General features: G+C 33.7%; 1 protein-coding gene across 1 annotated transcript; it reads right to left on the bottom strand.

Moving 5' to 3' along the window:
- Positions 1 to 4,977: 4,977 nt before the first annotated feature.
- Positions 4,978 to 17,906, bottom strand: LOC149793612 (uncharacterized). The gene is made up of 7 exons (XM_089967572.1): positions 17,629 to 17,906; positions 16,744 to 16,915; positions 16,013 to 16,066; positions 7,728 to 8,011; positions 6,830 to 7,001; positions 6,382 to 6,435; positions 4,978 to 5,459 (listed from the first exon to the last, which is right to left on the bottom strand). The coding sequence occupies exons 1-7, from the start codon at positions 17,902 to 17,904 to the stop codon at positions 5,377 to 5,379; spliced, it is 1,095 nt and encodes a 364-aa protein (XP_089823698.1). The 5' UTR covers positions 17,905 to 17,906; the 3' UTR covers positions 4,978 to 5,376.
- Positions 17,907 to 19,544: the final 1,638 nt, after the last annotated feature.

The raw sequence follows: 19,544 nt of genomic DNA on the forward strand, positions 1-19,544 counted from the left end.
TGTCAAGAGAGATTTGGTCCCCTTGTGTCCAGTGTCTCCTAAAATGAGAATCTGACGAAACACAATTACACAAGATATTCAATTAGTGTAAAATATTTATCCAATGTTGTAAACTCATCTACAATACTTAAACACTGCGAAACATAATGGATGAAAAACTAGTTTTTTGAACATTCAATAAATATGCGACTTTGTATACTTCACATACAGCCATGTTTGAAACTTAAAGCTTTAATTGTAGTCCATAATGTTAATATTATTGGATATATATATATATATATATATATATATATATATATATATATATATATATATATATTCTACTATGAACGATTGGGCTTCACGAGATACATAAATAGTAATAAGAACTATATTGGCATCACCTCAAAGTCACACGCACAGATTTAATTGTCGTATCTTGGTCATTTCCAATTATAAAGACATTTTTGACAAATTGTATTTAAAGGTTTAAGATTACAAGAGGATTCGTTAAGTAATATGAAGAAGGTTTAATGTATATTTATAGAAAATGTATATAAGAATCAAAAAATGTCACGACTGAACTAGTTGCCGATTGTATTTCGAAATAAAAGTGGAAAATGTGGTGATTTATATTTGTGTACTATAGAAAATGATCTTCCTTATATGAATTTCATCACTTTTAAATGATTATCAAAAACCCTTTGTTAAAGGAAAGTCCAAAAATACTGAGTGTTAAAGAGATGGAGTCCACTTACTAACCGCAAAAACTACAAGTCATTGCACAGACTGTAAATATTTAAAAGATAAGTATGCACAAATAACTCACATGTTTGTACTGAATTTACAAAAGGGTATAATTTGTGTATTAATTGCAGGAATGAAATGGAAATGGCATGAAAAGGAAATCTAAATTTTATATTCTTTAAAATGAAGACAATGAAGTCTGATAGTTCCATCAATCTTTAAGTAAGAATAAAACATCAGAGTGGAACCAAACTCTTCTCTTTAATAACGTCATCTGGGATATAAGACATGGGTCTTTAAATTTATCTAATGATTGTAGCCCAGCAGGTATGAAACCTTAATCTCAAAACTCCTTTGATCAAAGCAACTTTGGCTAAAGCTGTAAAAGTAAATCAATATGAAACCGCAAATACACAGAGGTTGTAGAAATTTGGCCTGGAAGGTATTCGTTTGTACAAGTGTAAGAATATGAACAAAATCGTAATATTGTCTTGAATATTGCAGTCAAAGTTTTCAGGAATACTGTACCAGAAATTAACCATTTTTCAGGGATTCCGTGAAGCGAAATTAGTAATCTGGAAATCGTTCCCTAGTAGCTCTGACTAAGCCGGTGGTTACTTGCTATGATAATCGAATATTGATCTTTGCATTTGACATCTTCATGCTTCAGGTGCAATTTAGTAAATTATTTATGTAGACCGTTCAGGAGAAGAAACATAGCGGGACAAAGCTATAAGTTAATACCGATGGAAAATATGTGATTTAACATGCTTATTTTGAAGAACCAGAGTCAAGACGAAACGTCACTATGATTACCAAATTTTATCGTGCTCTGAGAAAAGACGAATATTGGATAAATAAGGTTTCAGTCTCCTCGATTATCAGCTTCCATTAAAAAATGATACTTAACGTTACTTTCATGTTTAAAACAATATATCTATATCTAAAATAATTATGATACCAATCCATAATGTTTACCACCATTTCTTGCGTCTTAAGGTCAATGTACAGTCTAACCTTACAATTAATCCACATGCAATATCTTCAGATCAAATCATATTATTCGTAGAAATTTTGACATGAACTTCCATATAACTTTGTAACAGAATCGGTGTCTCACATTGCAGGTCAGTTCCCCACCCCCCCCTTCTTAAAGGTTAAACACATGCAAATCCCTTTTTGTTTCAAACAAGAAAGAAAACCTATTTGATTTTGGTGTACTAAAAATATTTGCTCGAATGTGAAAACACCTTATCTTGATCTGCACAGTTCGCAGTACTTGTTCCTGTGCTGAATGAACTGCACATATCTTCTCTAAATTATATCCCTTGTTTAAGACGTAAAAGGATATGCAAATGTGCATAATGTGTTATTTGATCCAGGACCACAATAAATTATGTTTTCTAACATAGCTAATAAAAAAAAATTTCTTTTTGCTTTGTTTTGTTAATCGACGTTTTGTAAGCTAATAACATACACAAAATTGTTACTAAAGAAAACTATTCAGGTTGATTAGTTAGGTGTTTACGACACTGTATGATTAGTAATGAGTATTACGGCACATCATGATTAGTTAGGCGTTTTACGGCACAGCATTATAATTTTGGTAGTTTACGGCACAACATGTTCAGCTAGATTAATTACGGCACTGCCTAATTAGTAAGGTATTTTACGAGGATACTGTTTAGTACCAAAGCTTTTATGAAAACAAAAAATAAAGAAATGAATGCATCTGATGGAAACTTTTCCACTGCCCACTCTCCCATCAGCCGTTCCCTGACTTCTGTGTCCTTTTGTGAGTTACGCATATTTTAATCTCTGATAAAATGTAAATCAAATGTCCTCATAAATTATCTACGATGACCTTCAAACCTTTTCAAAGGATCCATGAGGTCAAAACCATCGTTAAGATTCCTCCAAATTTGTCACAAATATGAGACTATCCGGTTTCGGGTTTACTCAGTTTATCGAAACATTATCATCACCCCGTGTGATTTTTGAATATCTTTGTTATAATTTAATTGCCAGCTGTAAATTTTTGCTAAACATTCAGCAGGCATTACGAATTCAAATAAGGTCATCATTCCTAGAAATCTCATGCAGAGTCTTTCTTTGTAAATGAGCAAAATTTGAGAATATTCTCAAATTTATGGAATACGTGAACACTTTTTCAATAGCAAAAATATATTCCCATATGATATTATTTCTCCCCTAACAAAAGTATCATCAGCAAAACAAAATTTAATTCTCAGCATGAGTATATATTTTGAGATCACTAATGAAACTGACCCCCTGTATAACCTTTGGTGTTCAAGAAAATAAGCCCCAGTAGACTGTCTGACAGACAGACGGACGCATAAAAAACGGGCAGACAATAGATTATAATACAATAACGCTTCTTCAAGAAAGTGTTGGTGTTATTTTCTGAATATTGTATGTTAAATATCTCCACATTGCTTTATACATCAAAAATATAACGGAGGCTAGCAGGTAAATTATATTTAACGGAAATTATCGCGTACATTATTTATGATGGAGACTAAAAAGGTACATTATTTATAAAGGAAGCTAACTGATACAAACTTACACGTACATTATTTATAATGGAGGCTAAAAAGGTACATAATATATAAAAGAGGTTAACCGGCACATCAGTTATAAAGTAAGCTAACAGATTCATTATAAAACAGGTTAACATGTAGAATATTATCAAGGAGGATAATAGGTACGTTATTTATAACTGTTACATTATTAATAAAGGAGTTTAAGCAATACATAATTAATAAAGGGCTCTCACATTTATATTATTAATAAAGGGGGATAACAAGTATATTATTTGTAAGTTAATATTATTAATTAATAGGTGAGCGAAGATAGAGGCATGCTTATGCATGTTATTTTATGATATCAAACCCCAGTCGTGAACCAGTTTTACACATGTTGTAATGTGATTTTCCTAGTAATATAAACATAATTTACATTTTAATAGAATCTGAATATCAAGATTATTTTCTTTTCAACTCAGTGTGTAGTTTGCTATCGACTTGTAAGTGCAGATAATATGCTTAAATGATATCATAGTACAGAATAGAATATCGCAATATGCAATATTGTGAAGTTGGGGAATAGGATTACAGAAGATCTAATACGAATTAGGTTCAAAACCATGTGATACCGGTTGAACATAGCAGATTGTACCTGTGTAACTTACGCATGGTCATTCTTCTCTCCAGAGGGATACTTGAGATTATATAACCATTTATCACCTGTGAGATTTATTAAAGAAAAAATAACTTTTGTTTTAAGAACTGAATATATTTTAAGTTTGCGTATAATCAAGAACCTGATCAACAAGCTGACAGCATTCATCCTGAACAAGCATTGGCACTGACATGCTTATGTCAGTGTCAAAACATGGAAAAGATCGCCAAAACAAGTACAAAAACAATTTCAAAAGAGTTTGTAAACACGTGAATGATATTATTTTTGGCATCCATGGAGAACATCTCTTCATGGACAATAATATGCATTCATTTAAACACATCGCACTTCAGTCAAAATTACCTGTTAACTATATATCCTCCATTGGCGTCTTACAAGTTCCTTTATTTCTCGTGTAAAGAGAAGATACGCAGATAGATTCTGTACACGTATATAACAACTCCCAAGCATATTTACAGGTAAGACCAGAGAGAGGGGAGGATGTGGTGTAACTTTTTTTTGAAGGGACAGCTGTTATAATGCTACCAATATAACTTTTGTGGACAGTGGCCGAAAGGTAAAATAATCAATAAATCAACAGCCCTTAGTGAGACGGTTTTGTCTGGCAGCAAAAAAATCCCCTGAAATTTCAACTCAAGAAAAGTGTGCCATACATACTTTAAAATGTACAATAGTGAAGTCCGTTAGACTATTTATTACCTTGCAATCACATTGAATATATACAAATTGAATACCATTGGATCAATTATGATCTAAATGTATTTATTTCAAATAACTCATCCGCCATGTAACGACTTATATTTGATTAGATTCCAGTTGAACAGTACATTGAAAAAAATTACGGAGACAAAATGTGTACCGTCCTTGTACATTAGGACACAATGCATGACAAAATGATAGAAATAGCATTCCTGTCCTTAATCATACTATATGACGTGCGTTTTAAATTGAGTACAGACACCGTGAACTTCAGAGCGCAAGATAGCATTAATATAGTGTAAAAAAAGAAAAACCACAATCCTGTCCAGACAAGTTTAAAGATTTATTTTCATCCACTGAAAAAATGGCCCTAATTATAATATTAGTTATTAAATTTTGATGTGGAATCATCAAATAGTATTATATCATTGAAACTATGCACCAAATACATTCTCAAAACATTTTAGAAAGTATCACCTTTCGTTCTTTAGTTCGCCCATATACTCTATAAATATTTGCGTTATATAAGAAAATGAAAATATATAAGAAAATATAGGTCTCCGACTTTCCTCAGACAAGGTGCTGGCAGTCTCACGTTTTCCACACTTTTATGAAATAGCAGTAGTATTAGCACATACTACAGTTTTATTCGACATATCAGTCCAAACTAACAACATAAACACAAACACAATCTAAATATGGAGACGTATATTATTCCAGAATTTCACATCACTGTTGTGTTGTAACCTCATTCACCGACTTGGGGCTCGTGCTCGTCCCAATCATGGCATTTACACCATCAGCACCATCACCTGTAAAGATAAGTTTATTGAAGGGAAGATGGAGGAAATGAAACATAAAATGGTACATCAGAACACGCAAATCTGATTCCTACTGACCATCCCTCTAAAGGCAGTTTGGTTGAAAATCACGCAACATACTTTGCAATACTTGTTCATTCATAATTTCTTATTTGGTAAGACTTTTCAAATAGGATTTCAAAGACTGCATACGAATACTTGCAATTGGCGCTATTATTTGATAACACCCATCATTAAAAACATGCTCCTGGATTTTCTAAAATACGTGTGGTCATTTTCCTTTGGTGAAACAATTATTTTTAGGTGCTGAGGTATAGTTGATTTATTCCGATTTAAGAAGGCATACATTTAAATGAAAAAAACATTATTTTCTAAACGTTCTATAAAAAGAGACAGACTATTAAATGATAAGTAAATTATACGGGGTGTTCAGTATAACATAATTTGTACCTGCCATTTTCGTACACGCATAGGCTCGGTCAAAGATTCGTGTTTAAGTTTTGATAACTAAATCCAACAATTTATTTTGATCCCTGAATGCAAGAAATCATTGTCAAGAGGTTGATTACTTTACAAATGACATAGTTGTGTCCAATCAGACATTGGCATGGTATAATTTTAATTCCCATTGCTTCCTCCAGAACTCGCTATTTTGTAATCACCGCTAAATTAATTGTGCTTCCTTTCCTAATTAAGAATTGTCACATGTAAATATAATTGTTCTTTCTACCATCAGTCAAGTATATCTTGTAGCCAAAGGAAGGCTTTACAACTAACCAAGTAAATCACACAAACTTGTATCTCGAAACCAGCCGTTCTACTTGTTGCTGATTTTTGTTGATCTTTTGTGTTTTCTATCTTTTTTCCTGTTTTAACAGTTGCGTGTCTTATTTGCATTCAAATAAAAACTTACTGGTAAAAATGAATGGTGCTGTCTCGAATTCATCTACATCCAACATCTGATCACCTATATAAAAAAATTGTGGAATAAAAACCAAAATAATTTGATATCACAATATTTACGAAGGAAACTAACTAGGACATAAACTCGATGCATTTTCATTTTGAAGGATAATTAACAATAAATGATTTGATTATTGCTAACCAAGCCACATTTAAGCTTACAAGATCCATGGTGGTAAATCACTAGTTACAGATACAGAACGTAAACTGGGGATTATGTCATTTTATATACTCTGTTCTTCATTTAAAAAATATTACGTATTGAAAACAAACAAGCTATGTTCTAACTATAAGTGGCTTCCATCTAGGTATTGTTTTGAACATTGTGTTATTCAAATTAGTACTTGAAACTGTAAATCTTAAATTATTTAGGTAGGGAATACAATATACCAACTTACCATCAACATCAGCAGACTGGAATAGATCGTACACCTCCTCCAACGGCAGTTTCTCGGCTGATGCGAACTCTTCTGGAGATATCAACTTGTCGCCGTTCAGGTCGTAATGACTGAAATCAGGCGACATTGGTACAACTTGGTACCGGACGTCTGAAGTCACAAGATCGGGAATCTAAATTGATATATATAAACAAATCGAGAGACCGTATATCGCAGATGCCTTATTGCTAACATAATTCATGAATTTTATTAATTCAGTATGTTTCAAGACATAAAATGGTTTTTAATTTAAAGTTTAAAAGAGATTTTTAAAAAGTATAATCCTTAACGAATCAAACAATTCTGTCGTTTCTCATACAGTAACAGTTAAGAAACAGAGTAAAGCTCATTTTTGCACTTACTTAACCTTTCATTAATATGTTATCAATATGATTTATTTAACCGATATAATTATAGTCTTTGATCGAAATGAATTGCATGGCTGTATATGTCTTCACAGCACATTTCAGGTTTTAGATAATGGGCTTGACTTGTTGTTTTGAAAGAATATCCATGCTGTACAATACGATTAAAGAGAAAGGTATCCTTTCTAGCAAACGTTATTTGTATATCCGTCGCTTGCATTGTTAATTCTAATGAGAAAATATAGAGTTAGAGAGTACAGAAAGTGCACAATAATTGAAAATTAACAATATAATTTAGAATATTTTTGTGCAAACTAAGAAATTAAAAACTAAAATGTTCAAAATCGCATAAAAGGGGAAGAGAACGTGCATTTCATATATATTTTATTCACTATTAGAACTGGTCGTTAGAGAGCTGTTACATACATTTTGTCATTTATCGAAGACATTTGAATTGATAACTTAATTTCTACATATAAGAACTTTTTTCTTACACTTCTCTTACAAATCCTCCTACATACAGCATGACATCCAATTCCGGTGACAGCAGGGTGTAGGCCTACAGCTGAACCTACACCAGGGCACACCTTCGAACAGGTAAGTGGACATATCACTGGTTCAACGACTCTCCGAACCTCATGACCTACTCTCCTTACTGCATTGACCACGCGGCTCTTAAAACGACGGAATCGGAAGGCTTCAGAATCATTCAGCAATGCAGCAGTCAGAACAAAGAGAATCAAACACGTCCTGGGGTTCATTTTGAACATGTCTACACCTATAAATGAAATATATAAATGTCAAAGCATGTTTGGAAAACAAGCAAAATTTAAATGATAATACGCAAATGCTCAAAAGATCAGGAATCACGGTCAGATCAACATATGTTACATCTAATTAATTTTAACGAACGATTATCTTAATTATATACCTCTTCCAAACAAAATGAACCAAGAGCCAAAACGAGTCAGTGGTAAGCGGGTTGGATTCGCCACCAGAAGTAGATTAGTTCGAGAACTTACCATCAAATCAGCTCGGGTCAGTGAACATGGTATATCGCTGTTTTAGAAACCTTGCTCCAGTTGCCTTGGCACTAAATAGCTTTCACGTCTTGCTGTGAAGTCAAACTCAGTACGAATTAAAAGCAAATAATCTAACTAAAAATAAAGAACATGAATTTGTATTCCTCTATCTTGCGTGAGAAAACATTTGTTCATTAAAATGTAATCTTATGTGCATGCATGAACCTATCTTGAACCGGTAACGGATACTTACACCATCTGCAACAAACTTCAGGATGCATAATGCTATCTATTGTGGTCCTTTTATCTATATAGCTCGGTCAATTCGTTTATTCCAGGAAAGATGGCGAAACTTCCTGCTGTTTATGGTGCCCATTTCCAGGAATGCCGGACATGCGAAAACCAGATTGGGAAAATAAAATACGTCAGTCTTTGTCAATCCACTTCAAGTAAGAGCGTTACGTCATACAAGCGTAAACTGTTACAATATGAATCACTACTACAATAGGTAACTAAATAAGACTCGTCCGTACAACAATGCATATAACGATAACACTTTTGGATGCAGATTGATGCAGTGCAGAGCCATGCATTTTTAAATTTGAGATTGTAATGATTGTCAGTTTACCTATTAGTTAATTTGCAGTCCCTGCTTTCAGACGTGAATGTGTGGCTTTGAAAGTGATACACCTTAAATTTTGTAATTAACTAGTTTTTAGTATGATATTTGTTCCAGAGTTATGCCCTGAAACCTTTCTAGTTTGTATAAGGGTGAATGATGCCATAATGACTGAATGATTATCGCATACTAGTGATTTATCTAGTAGGCTTACACACACACACACACACACACACACACACACACACACACGCACACACGAGTGCGAAACAACTGGAACTTTTCCTACCGTAAGTTTTCTTTACAGGTAGGTAATTATAATTATAGCCTGAAACGATTAAGAAAGAGATGGTTCTTTTCCAATAAACCGTCAGCTCAATTCCCTACTCCCACAATATTTCTGGATCCGCCATTGGCATAGAAACGGTTAAAACTTAAAACTAAATTTCAGTCCATGACAAGTTGTAGAAACCATATGGAAAATATCTTTGATTAGCGAATACTTGTAACCTACCAGTTCTTGTTGTCGGAATTTTTTAACAATCATTTTTACTGCATCCGCTCGCTCTTTGCTTAAATATAAAGTGATGTTATATTTTATTTGTTATCAGTTCATCCTGTCTGAGTGTGTTGGGGATCGGGTGGGTTGAAGAAAATGCTGTCCTTCCCTTGTCTGAAGGGGGAGGGGGAATGAACGCCAAGAAAAACGAGGAAGAACAGTAGAAGTTTTAAAAAATACGAATAGTTATCATATTTAAGAGCATATATTTCCGAAAAACAGAAAATAAAACAGTTCCAGAGTTCGATATCGCCAGTGGTGATACCATTTTTATCGTCACTATTAATTGTTCACGCACTGATGCATTTATGTATCTCTTTATGTAGATGTAAGGAAATAATTCACACGTGAAATGGAAATATTATGTTGACAGGATTGGTGAAGCTATTTGTGCAAAATGCAAAATATTTCCACTTCACAAGCGAAATATTTTTTTTACATCTACAAAACAAATTAGTTTCCTATTATTATTATTATTATTATGATAGATAGATAGATAGATAGATAGTCAAAGGAAGTCAATATGCATGGATTTTAGCCGATCTTTAGAGAGTATCAACGTTAGTACTTAAACAAATTGCAGAGATGAGATGGTATCGTGCAGCTCACGTATATGTCACTTATACCTTGATTGTGTTTTCCTCCTTATGAATGAACCTTAGAGTGCATACTCTGTCAGTGTACACTGACAATGGATCGTGTGCAAACATCGTCAGTACCCACATACAATGGACCATGGGCATACCTTTTCAATGTCCACCAAATGTGGAGTTTCTGAGTGTATCGATTTGGACTTTTGATATTTTATGATCTGACCTCAGTTAAGAGCATTCCGATGACAACATTTTACCGGTACTATATTTAGCCAGATAATTTCTGATTTACCCTTAATATATAATATGTATGTATGTGAATAAGACCCCTTTCTGTAGTCATTCGCCCCATGCGCCGTAACAACTTCTTCCTTGTAGTCAGAGAGCCAATTGTATAAGGTTATGCCTTTCAACACCCACATCATCCACTTAAAGCACTAAATGTTTATTTGATACTTATGTATGGGGAAAATTTATATATACTTCCTACTTTATCTATTGCTGAAAATGGCGTCTAAAGTGCTACCGGAAATTGTTCAATGTCGATTAATACTACGGTTGCTATCGTACATGTCAGTTTTAAAGCATCCAAAACTTAGGTAGGGGCAATATATATATATATATATATATATATATATATATATATATATATATATATATATATATATATATATATATATATATATATATATATATATATATATATATATATATATATATATATATATATATATATATATATATATATATATATATATATAATTTGTATTAGGGCAATAGACATATCAGACTGTAGGGTTGATAAATAAGGTAATAGGCGTATAAAACATAACATATGAGACTTTCACGTACACGGGAATATCATGATCTGCACACAAAAATGTCACCATATTTGTGATGTCCTTACACTCTTCGTCCATTTGTATGATGTGTAAACCTAATATATATTGTCGGAAATTAAATGATATAATTAGTTTGGTTTACTCGTCCATTATGAAGTCGAGTCCGGTTCACACGTTGATCCGTATACCAGTCTAATGCCCATTCAAGTTCAACGAGTTTTTCTCAGTCAAAAAATCACCACAGTAGTTAATGAAGCTCCCAAAAATAATGTTTTATCCTTGCCAAGCCTACCAGGAATTCGCTTATTTTCAGAGATGAAATAAGAGCCTCATACAGTGGTCATATGTTCTCTATGCAGACGATTCAAAAGATGGAACCAAGGTAACAGCTGATGCTATAACACCCCATAGCATTATCTCTAGCTAGTTTTCAATTCAGTCTCCACCTTTGCAACATGTTACTGGCATATTTAAATCATGACACTGTATTAAAACCCCACAAAAAATCCTTTCATTATCTTTTAGTAATTGCTCTCCATACGGACGATCTTTACAAGACAGCCTACGAATATTTTAGTTAACCCTAACGTTGACACACAATCATACCTAGAACTCACGTACGTGTTTAAGTCAAATTAAAGAGTTAGAAATCATTGCCAATACTCTGTACAAAACAATTACAACAGAGTTTATAAACATGTGACTGGTATTATATGCTTTCATCCATGAAGAAAATGTCTTCCTGACCAATGGTCTACACTGCTTTAAAACATCGAAATTCAGTCCAAATTATCCGTCACCTACATATGTTCCAATCAAGTCTAATAAGTTCATTTTCCTCGTGCAAAGAGAAAGATACCCTGATAGACTCTGAAAAAGTGCATAACAAGTCTCAAACATATGAACATATAAGACAAGAGACAGACAGTTGAGCGACTCTTTTTCTTCGAGGTTACAGATCAAATAAAGCTACAAAAAAATTTTATATCTTCTGGTCATTGTCCGAAATCTCAAATAAATTAACAAATCAACAAACCGTGGTGCGTCGGTATTGTCTGGCTAGAAAGAAACAAGAAATTCCAACTGGTCCTGTAATGTGTCACGCATATACATTGGCAATATTTATAAATTAAAGTCCATTAGAGTATTTTTTATTTTTTGATCCAAATGAGTATTTACGAATTGATGTCTAATGGATAGTTTATTAATTTATCATCTAAATAACTATTTACAAACTGATGTCCACTGGATCATTTATTAATTTATGATCTAATATGTATATTTTCGCGACATATATAGTTTTTCAAATAACTCATCCGTCATGTAAAGATCTATAATTTTTTAGATTCTGACGGAATAGTACATTGAAATGATTACGGGGGGGGGGGGATGCGTATTCCTTCATACAATAGCACATAATGTATCACAAAATGATGGAAATCGAATTCCGTTAATTAATTTCCTAGTATGACAAGATAGCATCCGTATACAGTACCAAATAAAACAAAAACTCTATCGAGACAAATTTAAAGATTTAATTGTATCTACCAAAATAAAATGACCTAAATATTAATAATAATAATAACAATAACATCAATTATTATTATTATTATTATTATTATTATTAGTATTGTCATTATTATTACATTAATTTATTGCATCGTGATGTAGAATTATCTCTTTTGAAACGATGCAACAAATACTTTCTCAAAACATTCTACAATGTATGACCTTTTGTTCTTGATAACAGAATAGTTGAACAATCTTCCAGCGCACCATATGTTGTTATATAAGCATTTCCGTTATGTAAGAGAATGAGAATATATAAGAAAATGTCATCCCAATTGATTCAATATAGGTCTCCAACTTTCATCAGTCACGGTGATGCCACTATTACGTTTTCCACTATATTTTTTAAGTAAAAAGAGTGTTAGAGTATGATTTTTCATTCGATATATCAGTTCAAACTAACAGCACAAACACAGTCAAAATATTGAGACGTTACCTATTCCATTATTTCCACATCACTGTTGTGTTGTTTCCTCATTCACCGACTTGGGGCTCGTGCTCTCCCCAGTCATGTCATTTACACCATCAGCACCATCACCTGTAAAGATAAGTTAATTGAAGGTAAGATGGAGGAAAGGAAACATAATCTGGTACATCAGAACATGAAAATCTGATTCCTACCTATCGTCCCTAGATAGGCAGTCTAGTTGAAAATCACGCAGCATGGTTTGCAATACTTGTTCATTCATAGCTTTATATTTGTAAGACTTTTCAATTTGGGTTTCAAAGAATGCATACTAATACGTAAAATGGGTTCTACTATTTAATAACGTTTGAAACATTAATGGGTGTTTGTGAATTGTCTAAAATACTTGTTCATTAATTCTGGAAAAAGTAATTTTATATGCTAAATGTTGTAAATCATAAAACATTTTGTTCTTAATATACTTTTGAAGTTACAGTACCATAATATGATAATGCAAACTCGAAAGGGTTTTTAATACAGTATATATAGCTGTCATTTTTTCAAGCATGATATTAGGCTCATTCGAGGTCCATGTTTAAGCTTTGAAAACCAAATTTAACACTTCATTTTGATCCTCTAATGAAAACGGTCAGTGTCAAAATGTTGATTAACTTTGCAAACAACCTAGTTGTGCTCAATCATACATTTACATGATATAATTTTATCCCCCTTTATTGCTTCCAGTATTCGCAATTTTGTTCCTCACCAGATAATTAATTGAGGATTTTTTAATAATTATGAAATATCACATTTATGTAAAATTCCTCCTTCTGCCATCAGTCAGGTTGTCTTCCTGAATAGTGTCAAAAATTAGTTGTTGTTTTTGTTGTTGTTGGGTTTAACGCCATTTTTCAGCACACGATAGGTTATATATACATGGCGGCCAGTATTAATGGTGGAGGAAGAACAAGGGAAAACACCGGAAAGAACCACCGACCCACGAGAACCTACTGGCAAGCTTTCTCACATACCCACATTAGCCGAATCCGAGACTCGAACCCGTGCAAACAGAGGTGAGATGGCAGTGATCCGTAACGGAGAGCGCTTTAGACCACTCGGCAACTCGGGGCCCCCTCAAAAAATAGTACTAACAGTTAAATGTTATAACTACTTTACATAATTAGTATATACTGTATAAGTGTGCTTTATTTATTCATACGCATTAACGTTGCGATATTATGAGAACCTCCGTATGTCCTCCACCCGTCCATTGGTCTGCCTGTCACAACAGGTGAAAATTCACGTCATCTGGTATCTTATCCATATGTTTCACTTTTCCGGGAGATTATATATTATATTTTCAATTATTATTGTGACTAAAGTTAATGGCTGCAGTTATACCAGCAAGTCAACATCATGTTTGATTCCGGGAGAATTTCTATTATATTCTCCATTGTTATTGTGACCAAAGTTAATGAACACATTTATACCAGCAAATCAACATCATATATGAAACGGGATTATAGGTTACTGCAGTTGTATGGGAAAATATTAACGAGTTTTTTGGATGGAAATACTGCATGACCTTGGGAGTGCAGTATATCCATCCAACAAAACGAGTTCATATTTTCCCATACAAATGCAGTAACTATTCATGATATGCTCATTTTCTCATTCTACCTAAGGCTTAATTATATAAACAAAAATACACTACAAGAAACAAAGTAACCGAATTCATGCCGTATTCCAAACTAAATACACAAGCGCAGATTCATCATTACACAACAACAACATTATTAATGCTCACATAACTCCGCCCAGATAAACTTAAATTTAGTCGCGCGCTAGACATAACTTTCTAAAAAAAATGGCATTTGGGTCTACTTAAAATTGAAATTTTGAGTCATATTGTGAATGAATGCGCATTGCATCAACTTTTCCATTTGATCTGGAATAAATAAAGTGTGGTATTTTTGTCGTTTCTACGAAATTTCGTGATTATGGACTGGATTTATCTGTACCAATTCTACATGAAGTACGTCGGATTTCAGCGGAGACGGAACAGCGTGTTGACATCTGCAAGTGTGTTTCTGTTCTGTCATGGAATGTTTGAAATTATGATGTGGGGAAAATATGAAGTCTTTCAATTGCAATTAACAGAAAGACGCTATGGAATATAATATTTATTTCATTTTTAGTGCAGTAAAGAGGGTGTAATTGCACTTGGAATATAGTCGAAATTACAGAACAATATCGAAATGTGTAATCAAGCTTGATAACCCATGACATGGCTCATGTAATTCGGATTTGCAGAACTAAGAAAGTACATTTTGAAGAAATTCAGGATGTGAAACTGTCAGTATATTTTTGCTACTCTTATTACCAGCCAAAGAAGACAGTTTATTCCTTGTCGCTTGCATGTTACTTGTAGGAACCCAGCAATTTTATGAAATATGGCGTCTATCGCCCGCCTAAATCCGAAGCATTGTATCAAAAAAGTTAACGCGGAATGTGGCAAAGCAGCTGCTATGTGGCAGTATACGAAACATCTACTTTGGTTCATTCAGAAAGAAATTTAATCAACCAAAACGTAAAGCGCCTACTACGTGCGTGTACATGATTTGCTTACAAAGTAATCATGCAGCCATCGCTGCACATTTCTGATATCACTTTCTGTTGCCTGCTTCGTTGGAAGTTTTTCCTTCTGAGTATATAAATTCATCCACACTGTCAACGTTGGCATCTCTATTTTCAGATGGCTCAGACAGTTGGTTTACTTCATCCGCAGACAAATAAAATAATCAAAAGTGCTGGCGTCTGCGTCCGTTGTTTGTTTCCAAATAGAAAATAGTTCCTTTATTCACGTGAGTTAAATATGAAGTGAGCGCCAGTGCAATATCGTAATATATTGCACGATTCTGACAATACAAATTTAACGGAGAAAAAAATTAGTATATAATAATATGAATTGTTTCTGAGTAGCTCTCAAGTATTCGGTAGATGGGGGAGGTGGGAGATTATTATATATAATAAACCCATGGGGATTTGGAATGAAAGGCCACTGTGGTTGCTCTATTTGTTGTTCATTTAGTTATTTTATTGTTTTTCTGTCCTGCTTTTTGTTTTTAAACAGGTACGTGTCTTATTTATCACTCATATAAAAACTTACTGGTAAAAATGAGTGGTGCTGTCTCAAATTCATCTACATCCAACATCTGATCACCTAAATAAATGAAAATTGTGGAATTAAAAGCCAAAATAATTTCATAGCACTATATTTACGAGGGAAACTAACAAGGTATAGGATAGCGATTCTTTCATATACAAGGACTATTCCCAAATAATAATTTCATTATAGCATAGTGTCATTTAGTCATGGTATTTGTGAACATCATAAACGGATCTTCTTCCACAACTCCAGAATCAATATGCGGATTAATGAAATTTTCTTTTAAACAAAATATGCTCAGCACAAGGAAAAATGCATCGAATATGTCGGTCTTGCGGAAAGACATCAACAATCAATGATTCTTTACGCCATGAAAATTCTAAATTAATTTTTCAATATTATAGTTGCTAATGCTTCTCGAGCCGCATTTAAGCCTTATATGTTAATGATGTTAAATACATAGCTAGGAATGTAGAACATCCTGTAAGTACACTGGGGATTATGTTATTCTAACGTACGTGTGCAGATACATACATGCTGGAGAGAAAATAATAAATATATCTGAACATATCATATCATTCATTTAAAATAGTATTAAGCATTGAAAACAGACATGTACGTATATAAGGGCTTACATCTAGGCATGGCTTGGGACATATTGTTAGATCAGTTAGCAATTCAGACTGTAAATCTTCCTTTAGTTACGTTGGGAATACATGATATCAACTTACCATCAACATCAGCAGACTGGAATATATCGTACACCTCCTCCAGTGGCAGTTTCTCAGCTGATGCAAACTCCTCTGGAGATATCAACTTGTGTCCGTTCAGGTCGTAATGGCTGAAATCAGGCGACATTGGTACAGCTTGGTACTGAACATCTGATATCACAAAGTCGGAGATCTAAAATGATGAAGAATGACCCTGAGAGACCGTGTTGCTAGTATTATGAATGTATTGTATTCATGTAATCTTTTTTGAAAGCATGAAGTGGTTGTGAAGTTTTAAAGAGATTGTTTATATATAAAACTCGATTCCTTACAGCATCTATCGAATCTGCCGGTTGTCACAGAGTAAATTAAGCAATTAAGTAAGCTCTATTCTATTAAGTAAGCTCTATTCTATGTTCTTACCTGACCTTTCATTAATATGTGTTCAATATGATTTACATAACCGATACAATTATAATCGTTGATCGAAACGAACTGCGTTCGGCATACGTCTTTGTATCACATTTCAAGTTTTGGACAATGCGCTTGTTGTACAAATGATCGAAAAAAATAGATATCTTACCTATGAAACGTGTTTTGTTTCTCTGTCGCTTGAATTATTAATTCTAGCTGAGAATTCGAGATCTAGAGAGCACAGAAAGTGCTCAATAATTGAAAACTGTCAATATATTTTAAAATTCTTGTAGAAACAATCAAATTAAGATTGCGCCTTACAGATCTTGAAAAGTCCTAAACTGCCTAAAAGGTTAAAAGAAAATGCATGCCATACAAATTTCTTCTAATTTTAAAACTGCTACCCAGAGAGTTGTTATATACAGTTTGCAAGTTATCGAAAGACATTTCAATTTATAACTTAATTTATACATAGAAGAACTTTTTTCTTACACTTCTCTTACAAATCCTCCTACATACAGCATGACACCCAATTCCGGTGACAGCAGGGTGTAGACCTACAGCTGAACCTACACCAGGGCACACCTTCGAACAGGTAAGTGGACATATCACTGGTTTAATTATTCTCCGAACCTCACGACCTACTCTCCTTACTGCATTGACCACGCGGCTCTTGAAACGCCGGAATCGGAAGGCTTCAGAATCATTCAGTAATACAGCAGTCAGAACAACGAGAACCAAACACGTCCTGTGGTTCATTTTGAACATGTCTACGCCTACAAATGAAATATATAGATGTCAAAAAATTATTCGGAATGCAAGTAATCATTAAATTATAATAGGCGAATACTCGAAAGACCTGGGATCACAGTGAGATGTATATTTATTACATCTAATTATTTTTAACAAAAAGATTTTTCTGAATGATATACCTCTCCTAGACAAAATAAAATAAGGGCCATGATGAGTCAGTGGCTATCATGTCTTACTCGCCACCAGAAGTATACAACTTCGAATCCTACCATCACATCAGCCAGGGTCAGCTACCGTGGTGTATACCTGGCTAAGACGCCTTGTTCCAATTGCCTTGGCACTAAATAACTTTCATGTCTTCCTGTGAAATAAAACTTCTAGTCCAGCCAAATGAAAGGAAACTAACTACATAGTGAGAACACAAATTAGTATTTGTATTCCTCTGTCGGAAATTGATAGAACATTTGTTTATGAAATGTTTCCTTATGTGCATGAACAAACTTATCTTGACTGAGTGATCGATACTTACAGCATCTGCAACAAATTTCAAGACGTATACTGCGATTTATTGGGACACATTTCTTTATATAGATTGGCCAATTCGTATATTCCAGAAAAATATTAACAGATGGCGCCCATGTCCACGAATACGTGACATGCAAAAATGAGATTGGGAAAATAAAGTACATCTGTAATCATGCAACTTAAGATAAAAGCGTTACATGATACAAACGTAAACTGTTTCACTTTTGCAAGACTACAACAATAGGTATTTAAATTGCATGATTCGTCTGTTAAAAAATCCATATAATGATAACACCTTTGGATGTGGATTGATACATTGCAGAGACAAGTATTTTTACACTTTAAAGAAATTAAAATTGTTTACCTATTATTTAATTTCCTATCCCTGCCTTCAGACGTGAATTATGAGGCCTTGATAACCTTGCAGGCAGATTTGCCAACAGACGCTTCGCCCAAATTCAGATTATTGGTTAATTTCGGTATCCAATCAAGGCTCGTGTCCTCCTCGACCCTATTTTATTTTTCCGTTGTTTTAAATCATAGATATGAGAACGATGCACGTTAACATATGTAATTCACAAGTTTTTATTATGATATTCTTTCGAGAATTCTATCGCATACACTGGTGGATCTTGGAGGTGGACCCTACACACACACACACACACACACACACACACACACACATACACACACACACACACAAACACCTAAACATGCGTGCGAAACAAACGGAACCTATCCTACAGTAAGTTTTCTTTACAGTTAGATGATTAAATTTTGCCTGTTACATAGATTATCTGTCTACGTGTTTATCTTCCAACTCCCCCTACCCTAATAATTCTGGATCCGCCATTAGCATAGAAACAGGTAATACTTAACGTTTAAGTTCGGTCAATGACAAGTTGTATAAACAATGTATGAGACTATTTTAGATAAGCCAATTATTGTGACCCACCTGTTGTTGTTTGGGGTTAGTTTTAAGCATTCTTTACTGCACCTGCTTGTTAATTTTATAAATATAAAGTGATGGCATATTTTATTTGTTATTTGTTAATCCTGTTTGTGTGTGTCAGAGAAAGGTGATATGGAGAAAGCTGTTCATCCGAGAAGAGTTCGAGAGTGAGCACGAA

The sequence above is a fragment of the Sinohyriopsis cumingii genome, chromosome 8 (assembly GCF_028554795.1).
Source record: "Sinohyriopsis cumingii isolate HCF-2022 chromosome 8, ASM2855479v2, whole genome shotgun sequence".
NCBI lineage: Eukaryota > Metazoa > Mollusca > Bivalvia > Unionida > Unionidae > Sinohyriopsis > Sinohyriopsis cumingii.